Here is a 26,262-nt window from a genome sequence, read left to right on the forward strand (position 1 = left end):
CACAGAAGTAATTAAGGTCTCTGATTAGTTGACTTTGAGTTAATCCAAATGAATGTCACTCTCAGTGGGCCTGACCTAATCAGGGAGCCTTGAAAAGAGGTAGAAAAGATTCAAAACTAAAGATATTACTTTTGCTGGCCCTGAATAAGCAAAATGCCATGTTGTGCAACAGTTCACATGCCAGGGAAAGGTGGGTGGACCCTGAAGCTGAGAAAGGTCTGCAGTTGACAGACAGCAAGGAATTGGAGACCTCGGTCTAACAACTACAAAGGACTAAATTCTACCAACAACTGAACTAAACTTGGGAGAGGACCTCTGAGGCGACTGCAGCCCTGACCAACATCTTTATTTTTGCAGTGGGCCTCTGAGGCGACTGCACTGGGCCTCTGAGGCGACTGCAGCCCTGACCAACATCTTTACTTTTGCTTTAAGAGATCCTAAGAAAACAAGCTGAGCCAGGCTACACCGAGACTCCAGACCCACAAAACTATAACAAATTTGTGCTGTTTTAAGTCTTTAAGTTTGTGGTCATTTGCCATGCAGCAACAGAAAAATAACACAGTTTGTAATAGCAAAAAACAACAAAAAACCTTGAAATAACCCAAATCTCCATGGGTGGCAAATGAATTAATAAATTAATTCTTTGTAGTCATGCAGTGTTACACTAGACTATGATAAAATTAAATAAAATATACCAACATGGATGACTCTCAAAAGCTTGTTGAGCAAAAAAATTGCAAATCGCAAGTATACACACTATGACTTTACTTATATAATTATTAAAATAGGAAAAGTCAAATAATAGGTCATTTAAGGACAGATATTGATGAGGAATGGTTAATATTGTACAAGTCAAGGTTGAGATTACCTCTGGGGGAGAAAGATATTTGAGAGGGTTATAAAAGTGGTTTCAAAGGTATTGGCGTTAGCCTATTTCTTAGGTTCAGCGGTGAGTACATGAGTGTTTATTTTACTATCTACCAAACTCTGCAGATATGTTATAAACACTCTTTTATAATGGAAGATGTATTTCACCATTATGAGTACATAATCCTGTAAAAAGGTCCCCAAATTCTAGAAAGTTAATCTCTTGTCTTCCTAGATTAGAAATTGAATAATAAGTTCATCAAGTGGAAAAAAAATTATGTATGGCTCTCCAACTGCATTTAAATACAGCAACAGCAGTAACAGCCATGGTTGTAGTCATCTCTTCAACCTAATTAGTGATGGCAGTTGAGGCAGATTAGCAAAGTGAGCCAGGAGACTAGTGACCCAGGTGTCATCTTTCTTCTGTGTTGCGTGCTTTGCATGTTCAATCTGTGCTGTGTTGGGGAAGTGAAGCCGAGAGAAAACCCAAGTGCTAATAACAGTGAGAGAGAAAGACACAGAGGCAGAAAATTGAGGGAGAGAAAAATTTTAAATATGCTTCACATTTCTTGAATTAATTAAAAGTGAATCATAAACCAGTGTTTAACTTACAGCTTGACTGTGGATGAATTATTTATCCAGTTGAAACACACAACCTATGTTCATAACATGAAGCTGTTTTGATTACACATCTTGAATGGTGAATCCGCAAAGTTACTGTACTAAGAGTCCTGAGAAACTCCATCAAACCTGAACTCATGATTTTTCCGGATGAAATATTAGAAAGTAAGTCAGTTCTCTGTTTCTACACTAGTTTTTCCAAATCTAATTATGCTTCTCCAAAGCTAGTCCTGAATTTGATGACCACAGTAGCTAAAGCCAATTATTTGACCTAGAGCTATGATGGGAACTACACTTTGCAGTAAGACTTTGTACAGATGTACCCATGTCTCTTGCACACTCATCACTTATAACAAATTGATGCTAAATCAGGTTTCACAAAGTGTTAATTCTCATAATCAGTTAGAATCACTGTGTACCCCTAAATTATTGGACACTTCTAACACATTCTACTTTGCGAATTAATTGTAACCTAGAGCTACAGAAATGGTTGTAAACAGGGTGGTACTGTTTATATGTTACTGTTGTGGCTTGAGAAAGATAGCAAATTGTTTGCTACTAAGACTTTTCACTAACACTGAGGAAAAGAGAATCCACCAGTTTTCCCCTTTTGGTGCAAACATTTTAATAATTATTGCTGTTAGGTTAGAAGAAATGATTTTCATTTAGTGAATTTTAATTTAATATCACAGTATCATGTCACCACATCATCCCTCTCCTCTTTGATTCCCACCAGCCCACTCCAACAACAGCCAAATTCATCTGTGCTAGACTAACAGTCACAGAACTTTAGAACTAGAAAAGATTCAAGATATCATGTGGTTCAACCCAATGATAAAACTACATTTGGCATGGTTGTTAAATGAAATTTCTTTTTGAAAGAAACACTAGAAAAGCAAAACTGATTTTTCCCCATAGACAATTATTGAAAAGTTTTATTTTCTTGAGTTTGAGAAAGAAGTCACTCTTTAAGCGGCTGAATTCTGCGCGTGCACACACACAAAATAATAATTAAATCAGCTACTTTCAAAGTGACAGGACCATGCAGCATGGAGATTATAAAGCAACAGCATTTATAAATGTTGGCAACTAGTTGCACACCAGGAAACCAAAAGCAATTTATGTAGGAATTTGGCATCCTCAGTTCTCTCTAAAATTCCATGACTAATTTCTCAAGTAGCTTTATTTCTCTCACTTAATCACTCTACTTCTTACTTCATAATACGATGAGAGCATTTGGTTGCATCCAATGCTCCAAAGAGATCATGGAATAAAATATGTCAGTGAGGTTTTTAAAAAGGCTGATTCTGTAACTAACAATGGAACAAATGACAAGATTTAAATGGGAAAATGTGAGATAAATTAGTTTTTCCTCTTGTGGTCTTTCAAAACCTAGAGACTATTGTTGCCTTGCTTTTTTGTCATTCCAGTACTACTTTTCTTAATCTAATTATTTTGAAACCTATTCATAATGTCTGCCATTCTGTGTCTGCTGTATTTCCTTCACCTTGCCCCAAATTTTTGTTCTCATCAAGTATACTTATCAGTCAGCACTTTCAGGACTTCAAGATAACTTCTTCCATTAAAAAAATTTATATTTGATAATAATAATAGTCCTTTGCATGAAGCTCTTATATACATTATCCTATTTCATTCTCAAAACAAAGTAGCAGGGTTAATATTTAGATTTCTATCCTCTAGAGGAGAAAAGAAAAATCCCCCAAAAGATAAGTGGTCTGCCCAAGATCACAGCTAAATAAATATTTGAAGCAAGAATGGAAGTCAAACTTCTTTTCACTACGCCCAGCATGATTTCTTAAAGAGCTCTTCTCTTCGGATGAATCAGCTAGTGTCCTTCTCTATTGCCATCTTCACTCCTACTTCTATTTCCATGCAATGATGTTTAGGAGCTTGCATACAAGTTGCTTCTGACACAATACTAACTACAAGTGACTTCTGACAATCTCCAAAACCCTTATAGTGCTTGACTTCCTACTGGTACTTAGAAACAACTGGGACACTTACATGGTAATAATATGGAACTGATGGAACAGGTTTCTGGTACCTCTGCCAGCAGGAATTCAATTAGTCTAAAGAGGTCTTCCCTTCTCATACCTGAGAACAGTGAATCCATGACTGTCTCTGAATATTTTGTCTTATTATCATTCTAGTGGCTGCAGTATTTAGGTTCTGTATGTCAGACCGAGAAAAATAACATAAAATTTTAATTTACAATAAAAACATAGTCAATTACTATAATTTCTATCAGTCAGGGACCAGCTAGCCAACCCCTCCAGGTAACTTAAACTGAGGAAATTTAATACATGGGTAATGACTGATGGAAGAGCCGAGAAGCCAACAGGGGATGGTGAAGCAACCAAAAGATTAGCAATGGCAAGAAACCACTACCACTTCTAGGGCTGGAGAGACAAAGGAGAAAGTCTTATTACCAGAGACTAGAAGCCATGATTACCGGGTGGGAAAGTAGAGGCTGTCTAGTGGGGAGCTAAAAGCACAGTGGAAACCAGCCACTGCAGGAAGATGCCACCCAAGGATAAGCTAGTAGGGGAGAAATACCCTGGCTTCTCCCATTCTTCCTCTCTCCCATCTCCCTTCCCCTACCCCCTCCCGGGCCTCCTATGGAGCAAATCTACCTGGAAGCTAGTTGGAAAGTAAGTCTGAGACACATAGTTTATGGGTGAGGAGTCGAAAATGAATATTAGTACAATAGACAATGACCAACTCACTTCCCAGGCATAAAGGAGAAATCTAGAGCTGTAAACTGATTGCTAAATTATGTTCAATTTACTTTTCTTTTATTTAATGAAAATGATCTGCACATCTCTGAGTAGCCTAGACATTATAGCACTTGGTACATAATGTCGTTGGTTAGGGAAAATAATGTTAAGTATAGAAAGTGATGCAGCATAGGGGCTTCCCTGGTGGCGCAGTGGTTGGGAGTCCGCCTGCTGATGCAGGGGACACGGGTTTGTGCCCCGGTCCGGGAAGATCCCACATGCCGCGGAGCAGCTGGGCCTGTGAGCCATGGCCGCTGAGCCTGCGCGTCCGGAGCCTGGGCTCCGCAACGGGAGAGGCCACAGCACCACAGCAGTGAGAGGCCCGCGTACCGCAAAAAAAAAAAAAAAAAAAAGAAAGAAAGTGATGGCAGCATAAGTACTATCATATTTTCTCATTACATACTTTAGCAACAATAATGGATATCATTACATAAAAATATGTACTATAATCATACAATTTATTTGGACTGCATAAAGAAAGGATTTGCTTAGCCTGTCTTAATATATTTACACCTCTAATTACATATCCATTATATAAGCATCCATTCAAGTCCTACGATGAGGCATACAATTTGCTAGTCCTTAGGGAAAAAAACTATTTTCATAAGACAGGGTCATATCCTCAAGAACCAAAGAAGATAGGAATTAAGAATAAAGTAAATGAAACACATAAAACATAGATATGATTGAGAGGAGCACACAAATAAGAAAGTAATTCATTTTTCCAGGGGGATAGGAGCCAAAAAAGACTACATAAAAAGAGGATATTTGAACCAAATCTGAAAAGAAAAGGAAGAATCAAAGCAAATGCTATGTTTCTCTGAAGCCTTCCCAGGCTCTTCTCCCATACACACAATGATCATTACAAGCATTGCTTACATATCACATTCTGGATCAATTACAATGCTGAATCATCCGCTTACTTCAAGAACATGTTTAAAAAGAATCCCTCACATTTCTGTCCACTAGACATTGCAGGAAACCTAGCAGAGATATTCTTAATTTTAAAGATCTTCCAGCATTGCATGCTACGGTGTTACCTTCTTTTTCTGTCATTCCCAATACTGTCCCCTTGCTATCCTAATCCTGCTTGATATATACCACTGAATATTTTATAGCAATGGATCTTTGTTCTAATTTGTTTTCTTTTCCAGTACAACCCAAGAGCCATATAGACCTGCAATTCACATTGACCCAAATTCCTTGAGACTATATTGAAAGATTTTCTTTGAACTCCCACATTTGGAAAGGGATTGAGATAACATTTTATATATTGGAAACTCTGCCCTTATCCAAGCTGTTGATGACCTTCTGTTAGCCACTCCTTCACTGAAAGATGAGATACCTAAATCTTGCAACTTGTGTAGACCATATGTTACAAAGCTTCTAAAAATATATATATGGTGATGCCTGTCTCAGATTCATTACTTGAGACATTACATACCTATACCAATAAAAGTGAGGTCATCTTCTAGGATAAAAACCAGTTCAGGGTCCCAAGGTCCACTTAAATTTCACAAATGTCCACCCTCTTGGGCTTAGCTAGCTACAACTTACATAGCATATTGGATATGTTTCTAATCCAAAGCTTCTATTGCAACCAATTTAAATGAACATCCCAGATCCATGACCTTTGTCACAAGAAGCCAAATAGTCTTCTTTTCTTCTTTAAACAAACCTTGTAGAGAACCCTAGCTCTACATCTTCTTGGTAATGATAAGCCTATATATTTTTACATTGTGAGGAAAAAGAAACTATTTTAGGTGTGAACACAGATTCATGAAAACAGAGAATGGCCCACTCCTTAGTATGAGTCAGTTCTGCCCTGACCTCTCTGACTATAGCTATTCCCCACACAGTCACAGCACTCCTAAAGACACAATCACATTCTAATATTAGCCTAACAAAATATGCAATTTTATTCTTCTCTGCAAACAGAGAAGGCTGGGCTCATATTAAACCCATTCTGTTTGCTCCCATTTCAATGCGAGGGAAGTTTCATAACTGTCTTACAGCCCCTGTCCACTGTTCAAATCCAGTATTAACTTCAAAAACTTTTTTTTTCAAAATTACTGACCTCATATTTTATGTAGATTTGCTCAAACCCACAGAATAAAGGTGGGTTTGGAATATGCAGCAACATGAGAACGTAGAAAATTCTTCTTTGCTGTCTATTCTTGTTTACCCACATGATTGAATGTATAATTTTTGGTCTTATTTATGACTATGGACAATGCAGGAAACAATGAGAGTTCATTACCTCAGTAGGTATAAAAAATGTTTATTTGTTCATTCATTGATGATCTCTTATACATTATCATATAGCTGTCATGAAGTGTTTTGCTCTCTAAAAGACTTAGACATGGAAATGCTTTGGCTCCCACTACAGCCAAAGTAACTGCCATTTTCTCTTTCTGGGTCCAACTAGGTGCCTCTGAAAACTCTTTCTGTTTTGCCTTACTCTAAGATTAGTCCTCAGATTCAGGATTAAACAGAATCAAACAAACAAAACTTACTGACTAATAGGGTGACTCTTTTTCCCAAATTTGTACAGGCCCAAGGATCTTCTTCATCTTTCTTTCATGGCCTATGGAATGAAAAAGGTAAACAAAAGTGATGACAACATAAATGACAGATACATAATTGATATGTGAGTTTTGAGTTTTTCTAAGTTGGTCTATTTTGTCACACCTGCCTCATTTGTCAAGCCTACACTTTAGGAAGTCCAGTAAAGATACACTGTTTTATAGAAGACCACAATGGAATCAAATTCTGATAGTCCATGCTTTTTAAAGAAGAACCTATAATAGAAGAACCAAATGACTTTCTGGATTAAGATTTTAGAGCCATGTCATCTCAAAACATATATCCTTGCCCATGGAGTGACGTTTAACATAAAACAGAAATTTCTGAATGGAAATAATACTGGGAAATAACTTTTTCAATGTATAGAGTCAATCAAAACATCAAGGATATAAAGTCTTATCTTAAATCTTAAAAACTTATTAATGAAAACACAACTAAGTGTTAAATTACAACAAAAAATAGTGGCTTTTCAAGCTATGTTACACAAATCACATGGCTGTAGACTACTTCAGCTAGTAAATAAGTGTGTAACCTTATTGGAAAGAATGCTGCACACATTTTCTACATGAGTTAGAGTATAACCATGACCTAGGTAATGATACAAGAAAAGAGACTATCTAATTACAACAGTTAATTTTGGTGTGTGAGTTTTCAGGTAATGATATGACAAGAAATGGGAAAGGAAGACTATATAAGATACACAGATAATTCTAAGGCTTACAGTCAGGTTACATGCAAGTGGTACTAATAAAATATGACTTCTTTGCACTATTAAAGAAATACCACATATCTTGCTATATCAAGGTGGTATAAAATTTTTACAATGTATCTAGAAATGCAATTTAGGATTTATGACAAAGGCAAGAATGCAATACAGTGGAGGAAAAGTGTTTTTTTTCAATAAATGGTGCTAGATGGTTAGAATATCCATGGAAGAAAAACAGCTGAACCTCTACCTCACAACATACACAAAAATAAATTCCAACAGATTGCATATGTAAACATAAAATATAAAACAATAAAGGTTTCCTGAGAAAACATAGAAGAATGTCTCTGTGACCCTGGAGTTAGCAAAGATTTCTTGAACAGGACACAAAAAAGCATTAACCATGAAATGTAAAAAGGCAGACAATTGGACTATGTTAAAATTCCCACTTGGTGTCAGAAATAACCATTAAGAGAATAAAAAATCAACCAGTAAGGGAAGATGCTATTCACTATAAATATATCTGACAGAGGAGTCATATTCAGAATATATATATTTTTAAAACTCTTAAATATCAATGAGAAAAATACACACAACCCAATAGAAAAATGAACAAAAGACTTGAACGACCACTTCATAAAAAAAGAATTTAGAATGGCTAATAAGCATGTAAAAAAGGTGCTCAACTTCATTAGAGACATGCAAAATAAAACCACAATATAATACTACCATTCTCCCCCACCTCCCCACCTTGGCTAAAATGAAAAAGATGAGAAATACCAAATGTTGATGAAAATGTGCAACAACCATTTTGGAAAATAGCTTGGCAGTATTTACATAAAAGTTGAATATGACGTTATGTTTTGACCCAGTAATTCTAATCCTAGATAAATATGCATGGGTCAACAAAAACATGCTCCAGAACGTTTCGCTACACTATCCCTACTATTCCTAAATTTAAAATAATACAAATGGCCAACAACAGTCGAATGGGTGAATAAGTTGTGATATGTTTAGGCAATGGAATATCAAACAGGAAAGAGTATAAAGAATTCCCAACTACACACAACAAGGTAGCTGAAACAAGTATCGAGTGGAAAAAAAAAAAAAGGCACAAAAACAGTGTATGCATTATGATTCCATGTATATAAAGACGGTTAGAAATCTAGGTCACAGTTACTCTTGGGACATGGGGCAAGGAGGACTGGAAGGGGGCATCAAGGGGGGTTTCTGGGGTCCTCGCAGTGTTCTAGTTCTTGCTCTAAACTCCGGTGACATGGTTTTATACAGTTCGTGAACATTTATACAGATGTATCCAAATTAAAAAGTTACAGTTGAAACAAATAAAAGAATAATGACAACAATGGATCAAACATTGTATTAAAACCATTGAGAGCACAATGAACTCCACTGCCCCACCCCCTCAGCCATGCGCGCGCACATGCACAATCAAGTGAAAACCTCATTGGCTGGGACTAGGTGGACACTTCTGGAAGCCATATCTTAGCACCGCCCCTTCTGTCTGCTGGTTATCTTGCCTTCCCGCCATCCAGCTTCCACGCCATCCGGCCTCGCAGCTTCGTATCCCCTGGACTCAAGCCCCCGAGGCAAACAGTGTCCCTTGTGCTTGGCGGTACCCTCTCTCCCAGTCTCCGCACCCGGAGTCGGCTCGCTACCTGCCACCATTATGAACATCCGCAGTGCTCGGCCAGACGGCCTGGTGAACCTGCAGCCCTGCAACCTCCTTTGCCCTCCGGAGAACTACCAGATGAAATACTATTTCTACCATGGCCTTTCCTGACCCCATCTCTCTTACATCGCTGAGGATGAGGACAGAAGATTGTCGGCTACGTCTGGCCAAAATGGAGGAGGACCCAGATGATGTCCCCTGTGGACATATCACCTCCCTGGCTGTGAAGTGTTCACACCGGCGCCTCGGCCTGGCCCAGAAGCTGATGGACCCGGCCTCCCGGGCCATGATAGAGAACTTTAATGCCAAGTATGTGTCCCTGCATGTCAGGAAGAGTAACCGGGCAGCCTTGCACCTCTATTCTAACGCTCTCAACCTTCACGTTAGTGAGGTGGAACCCAAATACTCTGCAGATGGAGAAGATGCTTATGCTATGAAGCCGGGTCTGTCACAGATGGCAGATGAGCTGAGGAGGTAGCTGGAGCTGAAGGAGAAGGGCAGGTATGTTGTGCTGGGCTCCAGGGAGAACCAGGAGGTCCAGGGCAGTACACTTCCTGGTTCCGAAGAGGCCTGTCAATAGAAGAACCCGTCCGCTGATGATAGTGGCAGTGACAGCAAGGAATCCAGCGAATCCACGGAAAGCCCCCATGCCCAGGACAGCTCAGAAGACTCACACTCCACCTCCTAGAGCCTGCTTAAGGTACGTATTCTCTCTTCCCTGACCACTGCCTATCTCCCCTAAATTCCTGGACCATACCAGGGTCAGCCCAATCCCATCCCATTCTAGCCCTGATGGGTTTCACTGTGAAAGCCACATGTTGACCTTGGGGAGGGGTGTAGAGTGGGCTGGGGGAACTCATTGCTCACTATTGGAAGTTAATAGGACTCCATGCTGAAAGTAGACTAAATTCAGTAAAAGAAACAAGCATTTATCCTGCCTTTTCAGTATGAATTGTATTTCAGGGTATCCACATAGTCAATGAAAGAAATTTCTTCTTTATAGAATGACAGCTTTGCCAAAAATTGCCATTTTGCAACTCTTGAAATAATAGATCTAGCCAATTGCCGTCAATGACTAATACCATTAGGTGAAAGCTGGAGCAGTTTGCAACGATGGATCAGACTGGCAACTCTTGAAGTCACTGGTCAAGTGTAACATCACTATAAAGGAGACAAATATTATGTGCCTCCAAATGCAGTAGGAAGTGCACAGTGACACCTATGAAATATTCTTGCCAAAAGAAAATTTTGTGTGTATGTATAAAATTTATCTTGAATTCAAACAAGGCCCTAGATCTAACTACCATTTTTATTAAAATAATAATAATGATAATAATAATAGAGGGACATGTTAAGCTACAGTCAGCCATATCCAGAATGAGAGAATTTCTACAGAACAAATGACCTGGTATCTTCAACAAATAAATGTCATTTTTTAAAGAGGGAGGAGGAATTTATCTATTAAACTTTAGAGATATGTTGACCAAACACAACCATTGTGGAGACTGTGTGACTTAAACAAACCAAATATACGACATTTTGAGATGACCAGGCAAAATTTGAACATGGACTGTATATGCTATTAAGGAATTGTTAATAATTTTGTTAAGTAAGCTAAATGGTATTGTAGTATTATGTTAAAAAAAAGTTCGTATCTGTTAGAGATATATTGAAATAATTAGAGTTGAAAGAATATGAAGCCTAGAATTTAAATTAATCCAGCCAAAAAAAAAATACTCCAGGGCTTCCCTGGTGGCGCAGTGGTTGAGAGTCCGCCTGCCGATGCAGGGGACACGGGTTCGTGCCCCGGTCCGGGAAGATCCCACATGCCGCAGAGCGGGTGGGCCCGTGAGCCATGGCCGCCGAGCCTGCGCGTCCGGAGCCTGTGCTCCGCAAGGGGAGAGGCCTCAACAGTGAGAGGCCCGCGTACCGCAAAAAAAAAAAAAAAAAAACTCCAGCAAAAAAAAGGTCGGGGCAGGGGGAATAGATAAAATAAGAATGACAACATGTATAATTGTTGAAGTTGGGTAATGGGTACTTGGGGGATTCATTATGCTGTTCTTCACTCTTGAATGTATGAAAATCAACATGAAAAGTCAAAGAACAAAAACAATTATGGTTCTTCCGACTACACCCTAATACTAAGCAGACACTGAAAAGTAGTTTTAAAAGACTATTTAATTTCCTTAGGCTCAGTGTAGAAGCTTTAAGTTCCAAACCTACTCACCTTACGCTTACATATGAAAAAGGCAGTGACTTTCTCATAACAAAGTCCAGTCATGAGAGACACACACTGCATATAATTAAAATAAATGCTGTTTGATTAATTTACTCGTTCATAAAAATGTGTATATGCCTGGCATGAGGCTTGGTGCAGTGATTAGGACAGGCTGATGTTTACATTATACAGCATCTTATCTTCGTGGTTATTGGCTTCTCTTCAGTTGTGACAGTCTACCTGAGTAAGATTTTAAGAAAATGAAGATAATTGGAGATTGCTTTAACACTGTATATATATAGTTTTATATATTATATATATAATTTGATGAATTCAGAAGCACTTAATATCTGATACAAGAAACAAAAATAACTGTCTCCCTAGTAGGGGAAAAGAAAATAATAAATAATAGTAAGAAAATTATTGTGTGGCAGTTATATTACTGTTATTGAACTTTATTTCTAAGATGAAGGAGTTGTTCCTTGTACTCAGCAAAACTGTGCTTCCATGTTGGTACCCTCTGAGGCATCTTCACTGGCTCCATCTAATCTTTGGTCCTCACGAGTCCCTTCTGGGTCCTTTCCAATCAGAGGCCTCTTCAGGTCTCGGGTGCTCTCTGCCATGTTTGGGCCATTTTGGTAGCAAGGGTATTAGTGTGTCTAGGCTAGTTGTCCTAAAAACTAACCTCCAAACCTCAATAACTTAATACAATAGCAGCTAATTTCTCACATCACAGTCCAATATGAGTCAGCAGTGTGGTGGGGATGTGAAGGAGAGAGGAAAAGAAGGGCCCTCCTCCATGAAATCGTTTAGGACTCCATTTGTTCCTTAGCTCTCTTTGGCAATCTGGTGAAGCCTAAGGACTCCTCAGAAAATCGTCTTTTAATGGCATGAAAATCTGTGAGATCACAAAGGAAACCAATTTTATTGAAACACTGTTACCAAATTATTTTATAATAAACTTATGTTATATATGTGCCTTTTTATTAGCATATGTAATAAAAAAATCTAGCAGTGGGTTTAATACTGTTACTTAAAAGCAAATTGAGTGTAAATTGAGTGTAAATGGTATTTTGAGATACCTCCAACAGCTGTAATATAATATGAAAATACCTGTGATTTGTATTGGTGATAAAGTCACAAGTATTGTAACTATTACTATTCATTGGGGCCTACATTCATAATTGAAGGAAATGCTAAGTTTCAGTTAGAGGTTAGGGAAGATACAGAGTTATTTTTGTTCCAAATCCAAGTTCATGGTTCTCCTCAATTTGATTAATGGATCCCAGGTTAACCCCTGATTCAATGCTGTTTTCTAGAATCATATGTCCTCTACTGGTTCATATACATCCAGCTTGCAGATAAGGGAAGAGAATACACACAGAGGTTCACATAAGTTTTGAAAGTCAGTCCTATTTTCCCTACTAACTGCAGGGGAGGCTAGGTAATGTAGGTTAGCTGTATGCCCAGGAGGAAGAAGAAGGAGTTCTGGTAACCACGCAGCTTAGTTTCTGCAACAATGGGAACCATCCTAGTGGTGCTCTGGACTATGAGAAATTCTCCTTGCATGTCCAGCTAGGAGCTTGGGATTACTCTGCTGCCCACTCTCCATAACATGGCACAGGGAACCCTGTGCAGCTATCTAAGGCTGTCTGCTCAGTCACATGACACATATGTCTTCTGCTCTTGCACAGACCTCAGCATGGGAAACTGGGATCCTGCCACCTTGCTGCCTTTATACCTCTTGTTAAAGCCTGGAAGAAATGACCCCTTTACTTGGAAATCCCCCAGGTTGTCTAAGGCTTCAGTTACCATCCCTCACCTCCATCCCATTCAATAGGGTATTACTAGGACATAACACCTAGCTGCCTGAATGGGAAAAGGCTACTGTGAAGAAAGAAAGAATGGGGGGGGGGAGGTTAATACTACAAAAGTATTATCTTGCCACAATTGTGGCATTCCTCATGTGGAACTGGAGTTAAAATACCTACAGAAGAAAGTCCTGAAAGAAATAACTTTTCATTTTCCCTTATCTTCTTTTGGGTCTGGGCACCAGAGACAGTTAAAGTTAGAAGATTTAGAAGTGATGGTGAGTAGGGCAGCTGGTGAAGGAAACTGGAGGTCTTCATCTGCAAAATGCTAATAAAAATCATTAATAACACTATGAGAACACTATGTCATAGGAACTATTCTAGGTACTGTGTATGAATTGTCTCACTTAGTCCTCCTAATTTCCCTCTGAAGTAGGTACTATTACTCCATCTTACAGATGAGAACTGCATGTCATTCAGATAGTGAATGGAGAACAGGGGTGCAAACTCAGATGGTGAGACTCCACCAGAGTGAGCATTAAATGGACAGTGCCTGTACATTGCTTAGCACAATACCTCACACACACTTATTTATTCTGTAAATTTTAGCTTTTAATATAATCTGTAGTAACTATTTAGGCTCTTTTCTTCTCCACACTAATCAAATGATAGAATGTTGTATGTGAGCAGCAACAGTTTGCAATCTTGGAAGGGAGATGCATCTTAATGATTAAAATAGCTTTCACTGACAAGCTGAAAGTCAAAGCATTCAGCTGAATCAACGCTCTTCAACGCCAGAGTTCCTAGGGAGCCATAGCAATGAAGACAGGTCAGTTCAAAACATGCTAGTTGAGGCAGGAATGCCATCAAATTGTTGCTCCTGACAAGAAATATGTGGGTGATTAATAACAAAAAAGGGGAAAAAATGCAAAATCTTAGAATTTTCCATTGAGCTGGCAATATTGAGTTAACCAAGGTTACTTCAGTGACTCTCCTTTTTTGGTTTATTCTTTCTGTCGCTAAGCTGTCATCCTAACAAAAAGTTGTTAAATGTTCACATGAGCATTCACTGAAATAGACTGTTCTTAATTTTACCAGACAACTAATTATAGCTGGAATGATATAATGAAATATGGAAGAAAGTTAAAGACTGACAGGTCTGGTAAATTCCTAGTATAACCTTACCCCAGATATGCCAGAAACCATAGATTTCAAATGTAGCTGCACTGTATGAAGATATAGAGGGGAGGGGTTGGGAAGAGATAAAATATTGTTTTGAAATACTAATCAGATAGTATCATGTGTTGAATTAATTTATAATCTCCAGTAATGTCACTTTTCAATCAGTGTATGATGTACATTTAGGATGACCGAAATACCAGCTTTGTCAGAGGTAACTGATAAAAGCAGAGGCTTTTCCTAAATTTTGTACTCTTTCCATGCCAAGGAGCATTATGGTGGAAGAAGTAAGAAACAGAAGATAATAACCATTCTTCTGGGAATGGCAGTGGTTCAAAGAGCCTTCCTGAAACATTCTGCAATGCTATTTCTTTAGACTGACATCCTCAAAAGATCACAGGAATTTTTTTTTAAAGTTGTCATAAAATTCTGTTTTGTTTTCAGAAAGTAATGATAACAACATATTTCTCAGGCTGCTGTTGCCCTCCTTTAAGGAATCCTAGTAATGTAAAAATTTGTACTTCATAAGCTAATAAGGACCGTAATATTCATATTTTATCTTAGTGTCTTAAACATATCAAGGAATATTTACTGAGAAAACTAAAAGAACTATAGAATGTTTGGTTTTTATATAACTTCTTTTGCAGTCCTCTCTTAACAGCATCTGAAACAAATTGAAAAAGGTGATGATAGACTTTATGGCTTATTCTCCCACATCTTATTACTCTTCCATTACAGCAAGTACACTTTTTTAAGAAAACAAGATTTTGTATTATATGCTTCTGAATGTCCTGCAACTTGATTTACTGTTGTTATTCGGAGAACTGACTTCTCTGTAATTAAGATTTTGTACAAAAATGTTTTTTAACTGCTCTGTGCATAACAGTCAACTTTTATTACTTCTGTGTGCATTTGATAGATGGGCAAAGAATGCATGTTTGCAGTTGTAAGGTTCTGTTGTTGTTTTGTTTTGTTACGTTTGCAGTTGCTCAGCAATGGGAAGCAATACTGCACTAGCTTTTCTTTAATTTATATATTCCATTTACGTATCACACAAAACTTTCTTCCTTATTAAGGATAGGGTCCATGTCCCATTTATCTTTGTTTCCTTAACTCCTGGCACATTATTCATTCATGGTAGGTACTCAGTACATACTCATTGAAAGAAGCAAGGAAGGAAAGAAGGACCCTTCCAAATTACCAGTGCAGAATTTAAAAATGGAAAGGAGAGAAAATGTACATACGGTACTACTTCCTATTACCTAATGTAATAAGGACACTTTTAAGTTATGAATAAAGAGACAGTGGGTATTTTGGTTTCATCTCCAGGTCTCACAGAAAGAAAATATAACTTACAGAATTAGACACATTGCATCTAGCTTATCAAGAGCTAAAAAGGCCTTTCATTTCATTAGAATTGAGATAAATTTCTTTTTGAGTGGAGCAGGATGGGATAGAATTTGAAGATGACAAGCAAAAGTATCATGGTGTCTTTAGGTTTAAAATAGGATCTTTGGGGGCTTCCCTGGTGGCGCAGTGGTTGAGAGTCCACCTGCCGATGCAGGGGACGCGGGTTCGTGCCCCGGTCCGGGAGGATCCCATATGCCGCAGAGCGGCTGGGCCCGTGAGCCATGGCCGCTGAGCCTGCGCGTCCGGAGCCTGTGTTCCACAACGGGAGAGGCCACAACAGTGAGAGGCCCATGTACCGCAAAAAAAATAAAATAGGATCTTTGGGGTAGATCTCAGCCTTTCATTGTTCTCCCTCCTCTCCTTTCTCCTGGCAGAAACGGCTTTTAGGTGTTGTTAGAAAAAGTTCATGTGTCCTCATGGCAGGGAGAGGAGAGACCCCAGATCCACACGTGGATCTTTGTGTTGTCCACTCAACTCTCACTGGCTTCCATGGAGATATATCTAGTCTAAAGTGGCTATTAATGCCTGGCTGATCTGCTGCCAAACTCTGTCATTGGTTAAACCAGTATTTTATTCTGTCAGAGCCTGTAGCCCTCCTTTGCTCACTTGCTCTCTTTTCACTTCTCAACAGCATTGCAGGTCTTCATGTCTCGGCCACGTCTGCCCTCTGAGCCCTGGCTTAGCCTGTGAGCTCTGCAGCATCTGCTCTGGGGTCGTCTCAAGGAGACCCCAATGGCTTCTCACTGTCAACTCTCAACCTTCCACATGTCCTGCTGGGAATGAAGGAATACGTGGGCACAAGAGCCTGCTGCACAAAAGCCAAGGAAGTTTGAGGCCTTCCATCACAGAACCTTCCTTGGCCTACTCACACCATGCTGCCATTTTATTCTGTTTGTAGTAGTTTGTCTTGCAAGGTTGTCTCTTCCAAGAATGCAGAACAGGAAGCAGGGCAGACTCCTACAGCTCCTCTGCTTTCAGTTTTTGCCACTATTTATCTGGGTTTTCATTCTTGAGGGGGTAGTCAGTACCATCAAGTCAGACCTCATGCCCCCTTCATCTTCCTTCTTCATCTTTTCTGGTAGAAGTTTTCTGTTTCCTCTTCCTTTCTGTGGGAACCTGTCCTCTGTCGTGTCCTCCCTTTTCTTGAGGAGGTATTCTCATTCTCCTTCCCAGCGGGAGGAAGTGGTGAGTAAGGGCTTCTACTGTGCAATCAGAACTTGGAGATTTCAACAAAAGGGCAACCAGTAATTAAATTGGAATATCGAATCTGCTTGTTTGTATCAATTTGATTTTTGTTAGTGACATAACTTGCCATTATTGAGGACCTATAATGTTCAGGCACAATGCTAGGGCCTTTATTAACAATATATTTAATCCTCTCAGCAACCCTAGGAGGTAGGTATTATTATCCCTGTTTTGTAGATGGGGAACCTGAAGCTCAAAGAGGCAAAGTAAATATCTAGGATCAGAACCCAAGTTATTTGAATTCAAAGCCAAAGTTCCTTTCACTTTCCTATTGCTACTTTTTGCATTTTATTTATAAAAGTGTGAAAACCATAGCAAAAAAAAGGAGAATCTACTGTTTTAAAATGTTAAGTGTTGACTTAACACATGACAACTATATGTCATTGGTAAATATTTAGATAACCCTCTATTATAATCCTATTTACTATTTTCCCCAGTAAAAATAAGTGAAGACAAAGTGTTTTGACCGCTTTTGACAAAGTGCAGTGAAAGTCACCAGATAAATCCAGAGTTATTATTAATGTTTTTATATTCACTGAATGTGAATTACCATAGTATATAACATTTCTCATGTTTAAATTTTTATGAAAACTAGTGTATATGGTTTTAAGTCAAAGCCCTGACATTAACCATCTTATGACAACAGATAAATCTGTTCTCTGTAATCATAATCAGCCCTGCTAAGCTCTTCTTACAAATCTTCTCTAAGAATGCACTCTAAGAATGCCTACCTAATAGTAAATGATTGCCTGAGGCAGACATAGAAGTGTTTTTCCTACACAATAAGGATTTGCCATTTCCTATGCCAATACAAACCTCTCATCTATCTTTCCATCTTTCCTTTTTAATTTTCTTTCCCAATTCTAAAACTATTTTATTCCTTCCCCTCAAGCATCTGTTTATCTCTTTATTTTTAAATATAACAGCTTTCTAACATCTGTCTCTAGGGCAGCATAATCTTACTGATGAAATATTCCATGTTTTCCTTGAGCCCTTGTCAATATGTCTTCGTGTTAACAGCTTAGCAGATGGAGAAACAGAAGGAGTAGCCTCAGCTTACCTGAATGATTTCTCTCTAGCACCAGGCACATTACTGTCTCTACTAAACTTGATGATAGGAACTGGAGTAATTGGAAAATAAGAAATGATACCTGACTTTTGCAGTGTTATTTGCTAAAACTGTTGGCTGCTTTTCTGTGTTACTGTTATATCCTTTTTCCCAGTCTCATACCAGGAGAAGACAGAGTTATAGCAGCCTACCTAATTGGGACTGTGCCTACTTAGATAATGGAAGTAAACAATAATACTAATATTGCTTTGGGCATAAATTAGCATGTTCCCAGTGGTTCCGGGGTGATCACGATGATTTAGCAGCAGCAATAGCTTCTGCAGCACTGAAATTGTGGGAGCCTATGATACTGCTTTATGTAATAGCATTGTTCTTTTTACATGGGGCAAATTATTATTATTTTAATGGACTGACCACTTTTTCCTTAAGTACAAACCTAGAGAGGCCAAAAGCAGGGCTTTGAAGCAAGGATACAGGATAGTTAATGGTGAATACCATTGGACTAGCTGTAGAAAATGACCCACACCCCCTCCTTTACTTGCTGCTTTAAAGAAACTACCTGGGTGGGCTCAGGTCTGTCAGCAAATTGTTCAGAAATATTAATTATCAAGATGCAAAGTTTTCTTTGGCTAATAGAGAGAAATTTGTGAATGAAGTCTGTGAGTTACCTAGTTAGAATCTGTGTGATTTTTCCCTTTAGAGATAAGAACAAGGGACAAACAAAAGGTGATTGTCTAAAAATAATGGGGTATGTGGATGTGTGGGAAAAGTGGGGAGTGGTGCTGGAAGTTAGTCCAAAGCTGGGAAAATTTGGAAAGGATAAGGACTCTGAAATAGCTCAAAGGAAGTTTTCTCCAGTTTTCACATGAAGATGAGTCATCTGGGGGATCATGTTAAAATGCAGATTTTGTTTCAGTAGGTCGGGGCTGGGGCCTGAGGGTATACATTTCTAACTAGTTCCTGGACAACGCTGATGTTGCTGGGCTAGGAACCACACTTTGACTAGTAAGGGTCTTAACACTCATCTGCAACCCTGGACCTAGTCGAAAATACCTGTGACTAGCCTTTAGGTCGGTTTGGAGTACCATTTTTTTTTTTTTGCGGTACACGGGCCTCTCACTGTTGTGGCCTCTCCCGTTGCGGAGCACAGGCTCCGGACGTGCAGGCTCAGCAGCCATGGCTCACGGGCCCAGCCGCTCCGCAGCATGTGGGATCTGCCCGGACCGGGGCACGACCCCGTGTCCCCTGCATCGGCAGGCGGACTCTCAACCACTGCGCCACCAGGGAAGCCCTATCCTTCTTTTTTTCCTCCAAGTTCTAGTCAAGCAAACAATAGCTACAATTTGGCAGTAGTGGCATATAGCACAAGCTTGAAGAGTGAGACAAGTCACACTGAAATTTTCTTAATTTGTTTCCAGAACAAAAAGCTCCAAAAATTTCAATGTTCAGTTAAGAATCAGACACCAGGCCAGTCTGGAATCACATGCCTTTCTACTCATGTGTCATTAGCTTCTCATATCCCTTCATCATCTGGGTGTTCTGAGTTAGAACTTTTATTAACAGTACTCGGCTAAAAAACTGATGAAACAAAACAAGTGACTTATCACAGCCCTTCTTTATACTTTTTCCTAGACATGAATGCTTCTTTGAAATCTTAAAGGACACAGATCATTTCACTGAGGCATCCTTGAAGCGTTATTTAAACAGCTTGTTTCTTTATATGGATATAGGAATTGAATTTTGTGAAGTTCTGGAAAAAAAAATCCTTTCAGTATAAATCATACATATATTGCTTTCCTAACCAAAATTAAGATAGATTTTGCACTTTTGGAGTAAGGTCATCACCTCAACTACATATTATAAAAGCTTACTTAGAGAATACAGTCCTTAGCAAATTGAGCAATTTTCACAAGAGGTGGTTTAATAGAGTGGGATCACAGACCTGACTCCAAAGGCTTAAATTTTAGTCCCAGTTTGGCTTATTACTACCTGGATATCCTCTGGCATTTCAATTTTCTCATATATAAATTAGGGAAAAATAACTTCCATGCCCTCTGGGTTATTGTGTAATGAGATAGTATAAGAAAAACTGCATTGTAATTTGTAAGAAGATGTGTAAATGTTATCTCTAACGTTTTTACTTTGCTAACATTTTTACTTTCAGAGATTTTTATCCCCAAATTCAAACTGGTGCAAAATAACAGTGATCATTTTCTTTTTCATCTCTAGCCATCCAGAAAAAAAAATCAGCTTTTCAGCAATGATGAATGTGTGTGTGTATGAATATTTTAAGGGATGACGTATGAAGAAGGGAGTGAATTCCTGTAAATATAGCAAATCAACTGTCTATATATTCATTTAAAAAGAAAAGAGGCTTAATAAAAGTTGTTTATCTCTTGCTCACTATGACCTAGGCATTCATATGTAATAAGATTATTCATGTGAATCAAATTGTACTTGTTCTCCCATTTGCATGGTTTTAGGTGAAAGAGATTCACCAAAAAAAAAAAAAAAAAAAAAGTGACCAAAGTTTTCACATACTCAGAAACTTTAGTAAACTATAGTAGTACATTACCATCTGGCTGATTTTCCATCACCAGAGCCCTAAGCAGTGTTAAGTCCCACAGTCCCTACTTTTATGGCTTAAAGGAGGTACATAAGTTAAACTTTGTTAAATAATAGATGTTATAAAGAATTTTGAAAAGTTATGGACTCCCTTATATGAAGAGGCTTCTAGGAAATAAATATTTCTAATTGTTCCTTTGGCATCCAAGACAGTTTTGTGCCTTGGTAAATAAGTGTGCCCTGCTTAGTGAGATTCCCAGTGAGTGAGAGATAGGCCCTTCTTTAAAAAGTGGCAGAATGATTAGTGCGAAGGAAAGTTGAGAAAGAAGAACCAACACCACAGAAGGATCTTAGGCAGATCAGTCTAGGAAGACGTACATTTGGAAGTTGAAGATACAGATTTTGAGCCCCTTAAAATTTGCCCATCCTGTATATCCCTTGTAAAGTACTGAAGTATGAAAAACAAAGATCCATGATATATTTTCTACCACTTCATACATGTTCTTTAATTTTATTCTCTTCCTTATAATTGGGGGAATCAGAGGGGGCAGAGTGGATAGATTAGTTTATATCCAGTAAGCATCTAAGGCTCAAGTATCACAGCTTTTGTGTGCCTAGTTGATTAGCATCTTTGTCTCAACTGTTTCAAGTTAATGGGTGGTAATATTACATAGGGGTTAAGCCCATACATTCTAGGTTATACCTGGAGTCTCTGAAGCACCTGCTTTAGAAATATTTAAATAATTGCATATACCCTGCTTTATAAGGATGACAACCATGTCAAAATGATACATTCATGAAATAACCTCATAGTCATTTGTCAGCTGATGGTAGAAATCCAGAGTCAGAGTTACAAAATCAGTTTAGGAGTGAAAGTGTCAGCTGTTACAAAGTTAAATATTGTTTATGAAATTTGTCTTAGGTCCGCTCTTATCCTTGTCCAGAAAAAATATAGATCATTTCTTTGATTACTGATTAGAATTTTATTTGGGCATTGAAAGGAAGTAGTTTCAGAATAATTGGACATCCTGAATAAAAAAAGAAGGCTTTATTTGTACTTTAAAATTATGTATACCAGTACAATTCTAATTGGAAAACATTTTGGTCACTTACGTTAAAAAACAAGTTCCTGTCTTTGATGAGGAAAAAACATTATAGTGGCTTATCATAGAATGTAAAGCTTTTAGAATCCCTCTGTAATTCATGGCTTATCCCTGAGAATTCAGAGCTTTATAAATTATAAACATTTTCCAGGACAGGGTACACACTATCTTATGTCAGACGGGGCAAGGCTAAGCTAAGGGCATAAATGAATTTTCACTTTTTCACCCTGAATTCTTCTTCCATCCCTGATACCCAGTATTCTATTACTCTTTTCTGGCTTAAGTTGTACACCCCTAACCTATGCCAGAATTCCTTCAAAATAACCTACACTCAGATCACTTTTTTAATACCTTTTCCCCTTCTGTCCCCACTTCCCGTAGATAGATGGATGGATAGATAGATACCTAGATAGATAGATAGATAGATGATAGGTAGATAGATCGATCCTACATCATAGCTGGTAATAAGCATTTTTTAAAATGCACACAAAATTATTCATAACTGGCAGGCTTGCTCCTCTAAAGAATATTTATATTTAACTCAAATGAATCTCAGGTAGGATAAACCTGCTTCATCAATATTCTTATCCTGTCTATTGGAGGATCTAAACTAGGGCTCCATGGGGTGTCCTGCCACCTTGGACCACAGTTTTCAAAGGAAAGAGCAAATGCATTTCTTAACTATGAGCAAATGAAGGCATAGAGTACTACGAAGCAATGTTTGCTTTTAAGACCTGAAACTTTCTTTTCTTCATGTTTCCTCCAATTCTTTTTTATTCTTTCTCCCACATCTTCAACAATATTAATGTCCCAATTTATACACCCATAAAATAGGAATAATTGTAGGGTTGCTCTAAGGACTATAAAGTTGTTGCAAGGGTTAAGTAAGATAATTCATGTAAATTATGCACCCATCCAGAAAATAGTAGGTGCACAATAAATATTGGTTCCAGTTACTTCCCTTCTAATTGGTGAGTAAACATTTTAATAAAGCTAATAATTCTAATACAGAGCTTTACATTTGAATATCATTTTATGCAAAAAGTTATTTAGTGATCATAAACTGTTTCTGTCTTCTCAGTGTCTTCTCCATTCTCTTCAGATTTATCTCTGAGTGTGCTCAAGTAAAAGCATGAATGAATGAAATGAAAGGATTCACAGAAGAAGAATAATTGAACCAATGAAGATTATACAAAATCCCACTTTATATCAAATAATGGTAAAACAAGAATCCTTTACGATCAAAGAATAAATGTTATTTTAAGAAGAAACACTCCAGTGTAGTTCTGCGTCAATAGTAAAGTACTTCTATTTTCCCTCTGTTTTCAAATCTAAAAGCCAAATAATATTATCCTAATATTTCCTTGCACAAAAGGTAAAATAAGAGATACAAATAGCTAAGAACACGTAGCAAATCTCTTAATCAAGATGTGTTTCTCCAAATATAATAACAAAAATTGATTTAAAGTAAGAAAGTATGATGACCAGTGAAAACCAGGACATTGCAAACCCGGTTTTCACTTTAGAAATAAAACTAAAATAATAGTTGAAATGTTTTAAAAATACAGTAAAATGTGGTTGTCATAGGTGTTTATGCTTTTTGAAAGGGGAAAAATTGACTACCATTTCATTCTTTGTGCGGAACAGTCTGTTTTGTCTATTAAACAAAAAATAAATGAGCAATAATCTCCAAGAAATCATCTTGACCAGCATTGATGACTAGTGTGATAGTTAAGAGCCCGAGGCATAGCCAGAGGCCATTAGGGCTCTTGGGGGGGGGGGGGGGAAGTTGGGGGATTGTGGTTTACCAGTAATTAACCATAGTTATGAATCAAAACTTCCTAAGAGATAAAAGTTAATCTGGATTATTCTGTCTGTGTCTGTCTTTTCATGCACCCCTCCCCCACCTTTTTTAGCAAATAGGAAAAGAGGATGCTGCCATCATTTCACAAACCAGGTTGGATTGGCAATAATTCATTTAATGAAACAGGGACACTCAGGGGACCAATTAATGCCTTTTCAAGCTTAGACTAGACAACTATAAGAGCCACTTTAAAAAAAAAACCAACAAACTCAGTCTAACACATTAGTTGATTGTTGGTAAACTGAAACTCAATCATGAGATCATAAGGATTTTTTGGAGCTTTTTTTTTTTTCAGTTTTTAATCCTATCTCAGTAAAGGTAAATACATAAGGATTATAAATAAACAAATCTGAAGTAATATAGATTGGGGGAACCTCAAGAGGGTCAGGAGATAATGAAGATTATACCTCAATATTGGGATTATGAATGTTAGTTCTTTATTTCAATAAAAGTGGATAGAGATCTTTCATATCAGGGACACGGCTTAGCTGTAAGGACAAAGTAATCTTCTGGGAATTATGCATACAGGCTTGACATCATTTTTATTGGATGGCTGATGAACTGGAAAACTCCAGGATAGCCAAGCTTTAATTTGTAATCTTAATTTTCATATAAATCGGTACATTTCAGGGGGAGGGAGCGGGGGGATGTGGGGGACTTTGATGCTTGCTAGCCTTGTGGTAATAAGACAGCGCTGGAGCGCAGGCTGCAGTACTAACTCATCCAGTATCTGAGTCTGTCTTTTCCTCTATCCATCTGTCTTCCATCTTTACATCTATCATTTAAAGAAATTTACAGCCTGCAAATACCAGAGAAGCTAATGTTAGTGCAATCTTCCCTCCACCTTCTCTTGGAATGATCTATAGTAATCTACTTATCACAGACATGCACACTATAATGTACAATAATTTAATCTCCAGCCAGGAAAATGACTGCACTTGTTTTCCAAGCATGCAATTATAAGGTTTTTTCCTTCTTTTTATCTTTTTTAAAGGCTATAGGGCATGAGAGAACACTGGTTTCCCTTCACAAAACAATTATCTTGATGCTTCCCATATATACTTTCACATCCATAGGATTACACAGGGGCAAAGTTATCAAACTAGAACATAGTAGTGATTTATTTGGTCACACAGAAACTGGGCCCATATATTTCCAATATGGAATGCAGATGCCTTTCACATTGTAAAAGAAGTAAAGTACTATTGAATAGAATATTTTAGAAATATATCAATACAATAGAATTTTCTCTCTAGACTGTTCTGGTCTTTTACATCATAAGTAAAATTGAATCTTCATGCAAAATTGTTATAATCGAAGACTATTTGAGTTGAACTGACCATAGAAAATAAGAGGGGAAATTATTTGTTCACAAGCACGTATTTTTTTCTCTCCTTTCAAGTAATGTTTCTACAGCCTTTCAATCTAAAAATTGTAACTTGTCCTTTTGTTATTTTGTTATTGTCCTACAGCTACCTTACTTCCTGGACCAAAATTAATATGCCTTAACATTGACCACTTTCTTTCTACATGCCTTGCCTCCTTTTGCAGAAATGCTGCTATACGTCTTGTCTCTGATTAGGCTAGAATGATGCAAATCTTAATCAACTAATTAATCCATCCATCCATCTATCCACTGTGTCAAGCACTGTACAGAGTGATAGATATACTCAGGATATACAGTATTTTATCTTAAGGAATTCATGACTTAGTAGGGAGATAGACTTGTAATAAAAACAAACAAACAAACAACCAAAAAAACAGAGAAGGCTTCCAGGAAGAAGGGACACTGGGGCTGAGATTTAAAGGTATGAAGAGGTTAGCAAAGCAAAGATAGTGACGGACAAAATGGGACAGTACAACATTTGTAAAGGCAGAGCAAATGAAAGGGACTTTGACACATAATGTAGGAATGGAGTTCACAAGCATTTACAAAAATGAATGAGTCTACTGAGGTATAACTTGGTAAATGGTAAGAGCCTCAAAGTAAAAGATACAATCTTCAGTTGAAGGTGTGGATCTCTAATATCACATCCATTAGCATTTACCTGAACAACTTCAATGACTGGAAATTCATTACAATGAAAGACAGCTGAATTTATTTTCAAAATTCTAATATTTAGGATAGTCCTAAATTTTCTAATTTTTTAGGACTAGAAAACATATTACATATACCTATCACCAAAGCTAATGTGACTACCACCACTGCCAAGTGCCAAGTGTAGCAGGTTGATCACGTTGTATCCCTTCTCTCATGGAGGGTATAGTAATTTGCCTTTATAGAAATACAAGCTTATTCTGGATATGAATTTCCGTTCTAGTCTACAGCACTTCTGCCAATACCATTATTTGCTAACTTAAAGAATGCCTTATTCATTGCCACATAAAGCTACACAAACAAGGAACCCATTTTACAACAAAGGAAATGTAGCAATGGGCTCATGCCTGTGGAATCACTGCTCTTACGCTATGCCTCATCTTCTAGAAATGTCTGCTATAAAACAACAATAACTGAACTGAAAGCTCAGTG

General features: G+C 37.9%; 1 protein-coding gene and 1 long non-coding RNA gene across 3 annotated transcripts in view; one reads left to right on the top strand and one right to left on the bottom strand.

The window, feature by feature from the left end:
* Positions 1-6,729: 6,729 nt before the first annotated feature.
* The window catches only part of LOC132519275 (uncharacterized), a 306,468-nt gene continuing 286,935 nt past the window's right edge, over positions 6,730-26,262 (bottom strand). For both annotated transcript variants that reach the window (XR_009540138.1, XR_009540137.1), the window contains exon 3: positions 6,730-6,873. This is a non-coding gene — a long non-coding RNA (uncharacterized LOC132519275). The remainder of the gene's footprint in view (positions 6,874-26,262) is intronic.
* On the top strand, positions 9,266-9,956 carry NAA11 (N-alpha-acetyltransferase 11, NatA catalytic subunit). The gene is given in 2 exon segments (XM_060147208.1): positions 9,266-9,427; positions 9,429-9,956. Coding segments are annotated over 2 exon segments (690 nt in total).

This window comes from Lagenorhynchus albirostris, chromosome 4 (genome assembly GCF_949774975.1).
Source record: "Lagenorhynchus albirostris chromosome 4, mLagAlb1.1, whole genome shotgun sequence".
Taxonomy (NCBI): domain Eukaryota; kingdom Metazoa; phylum Chordata; class Mammalia; order Artiodactyla; family Delphinidae; genus Lagenorhynchus; species Lagenorhynchus albirostris.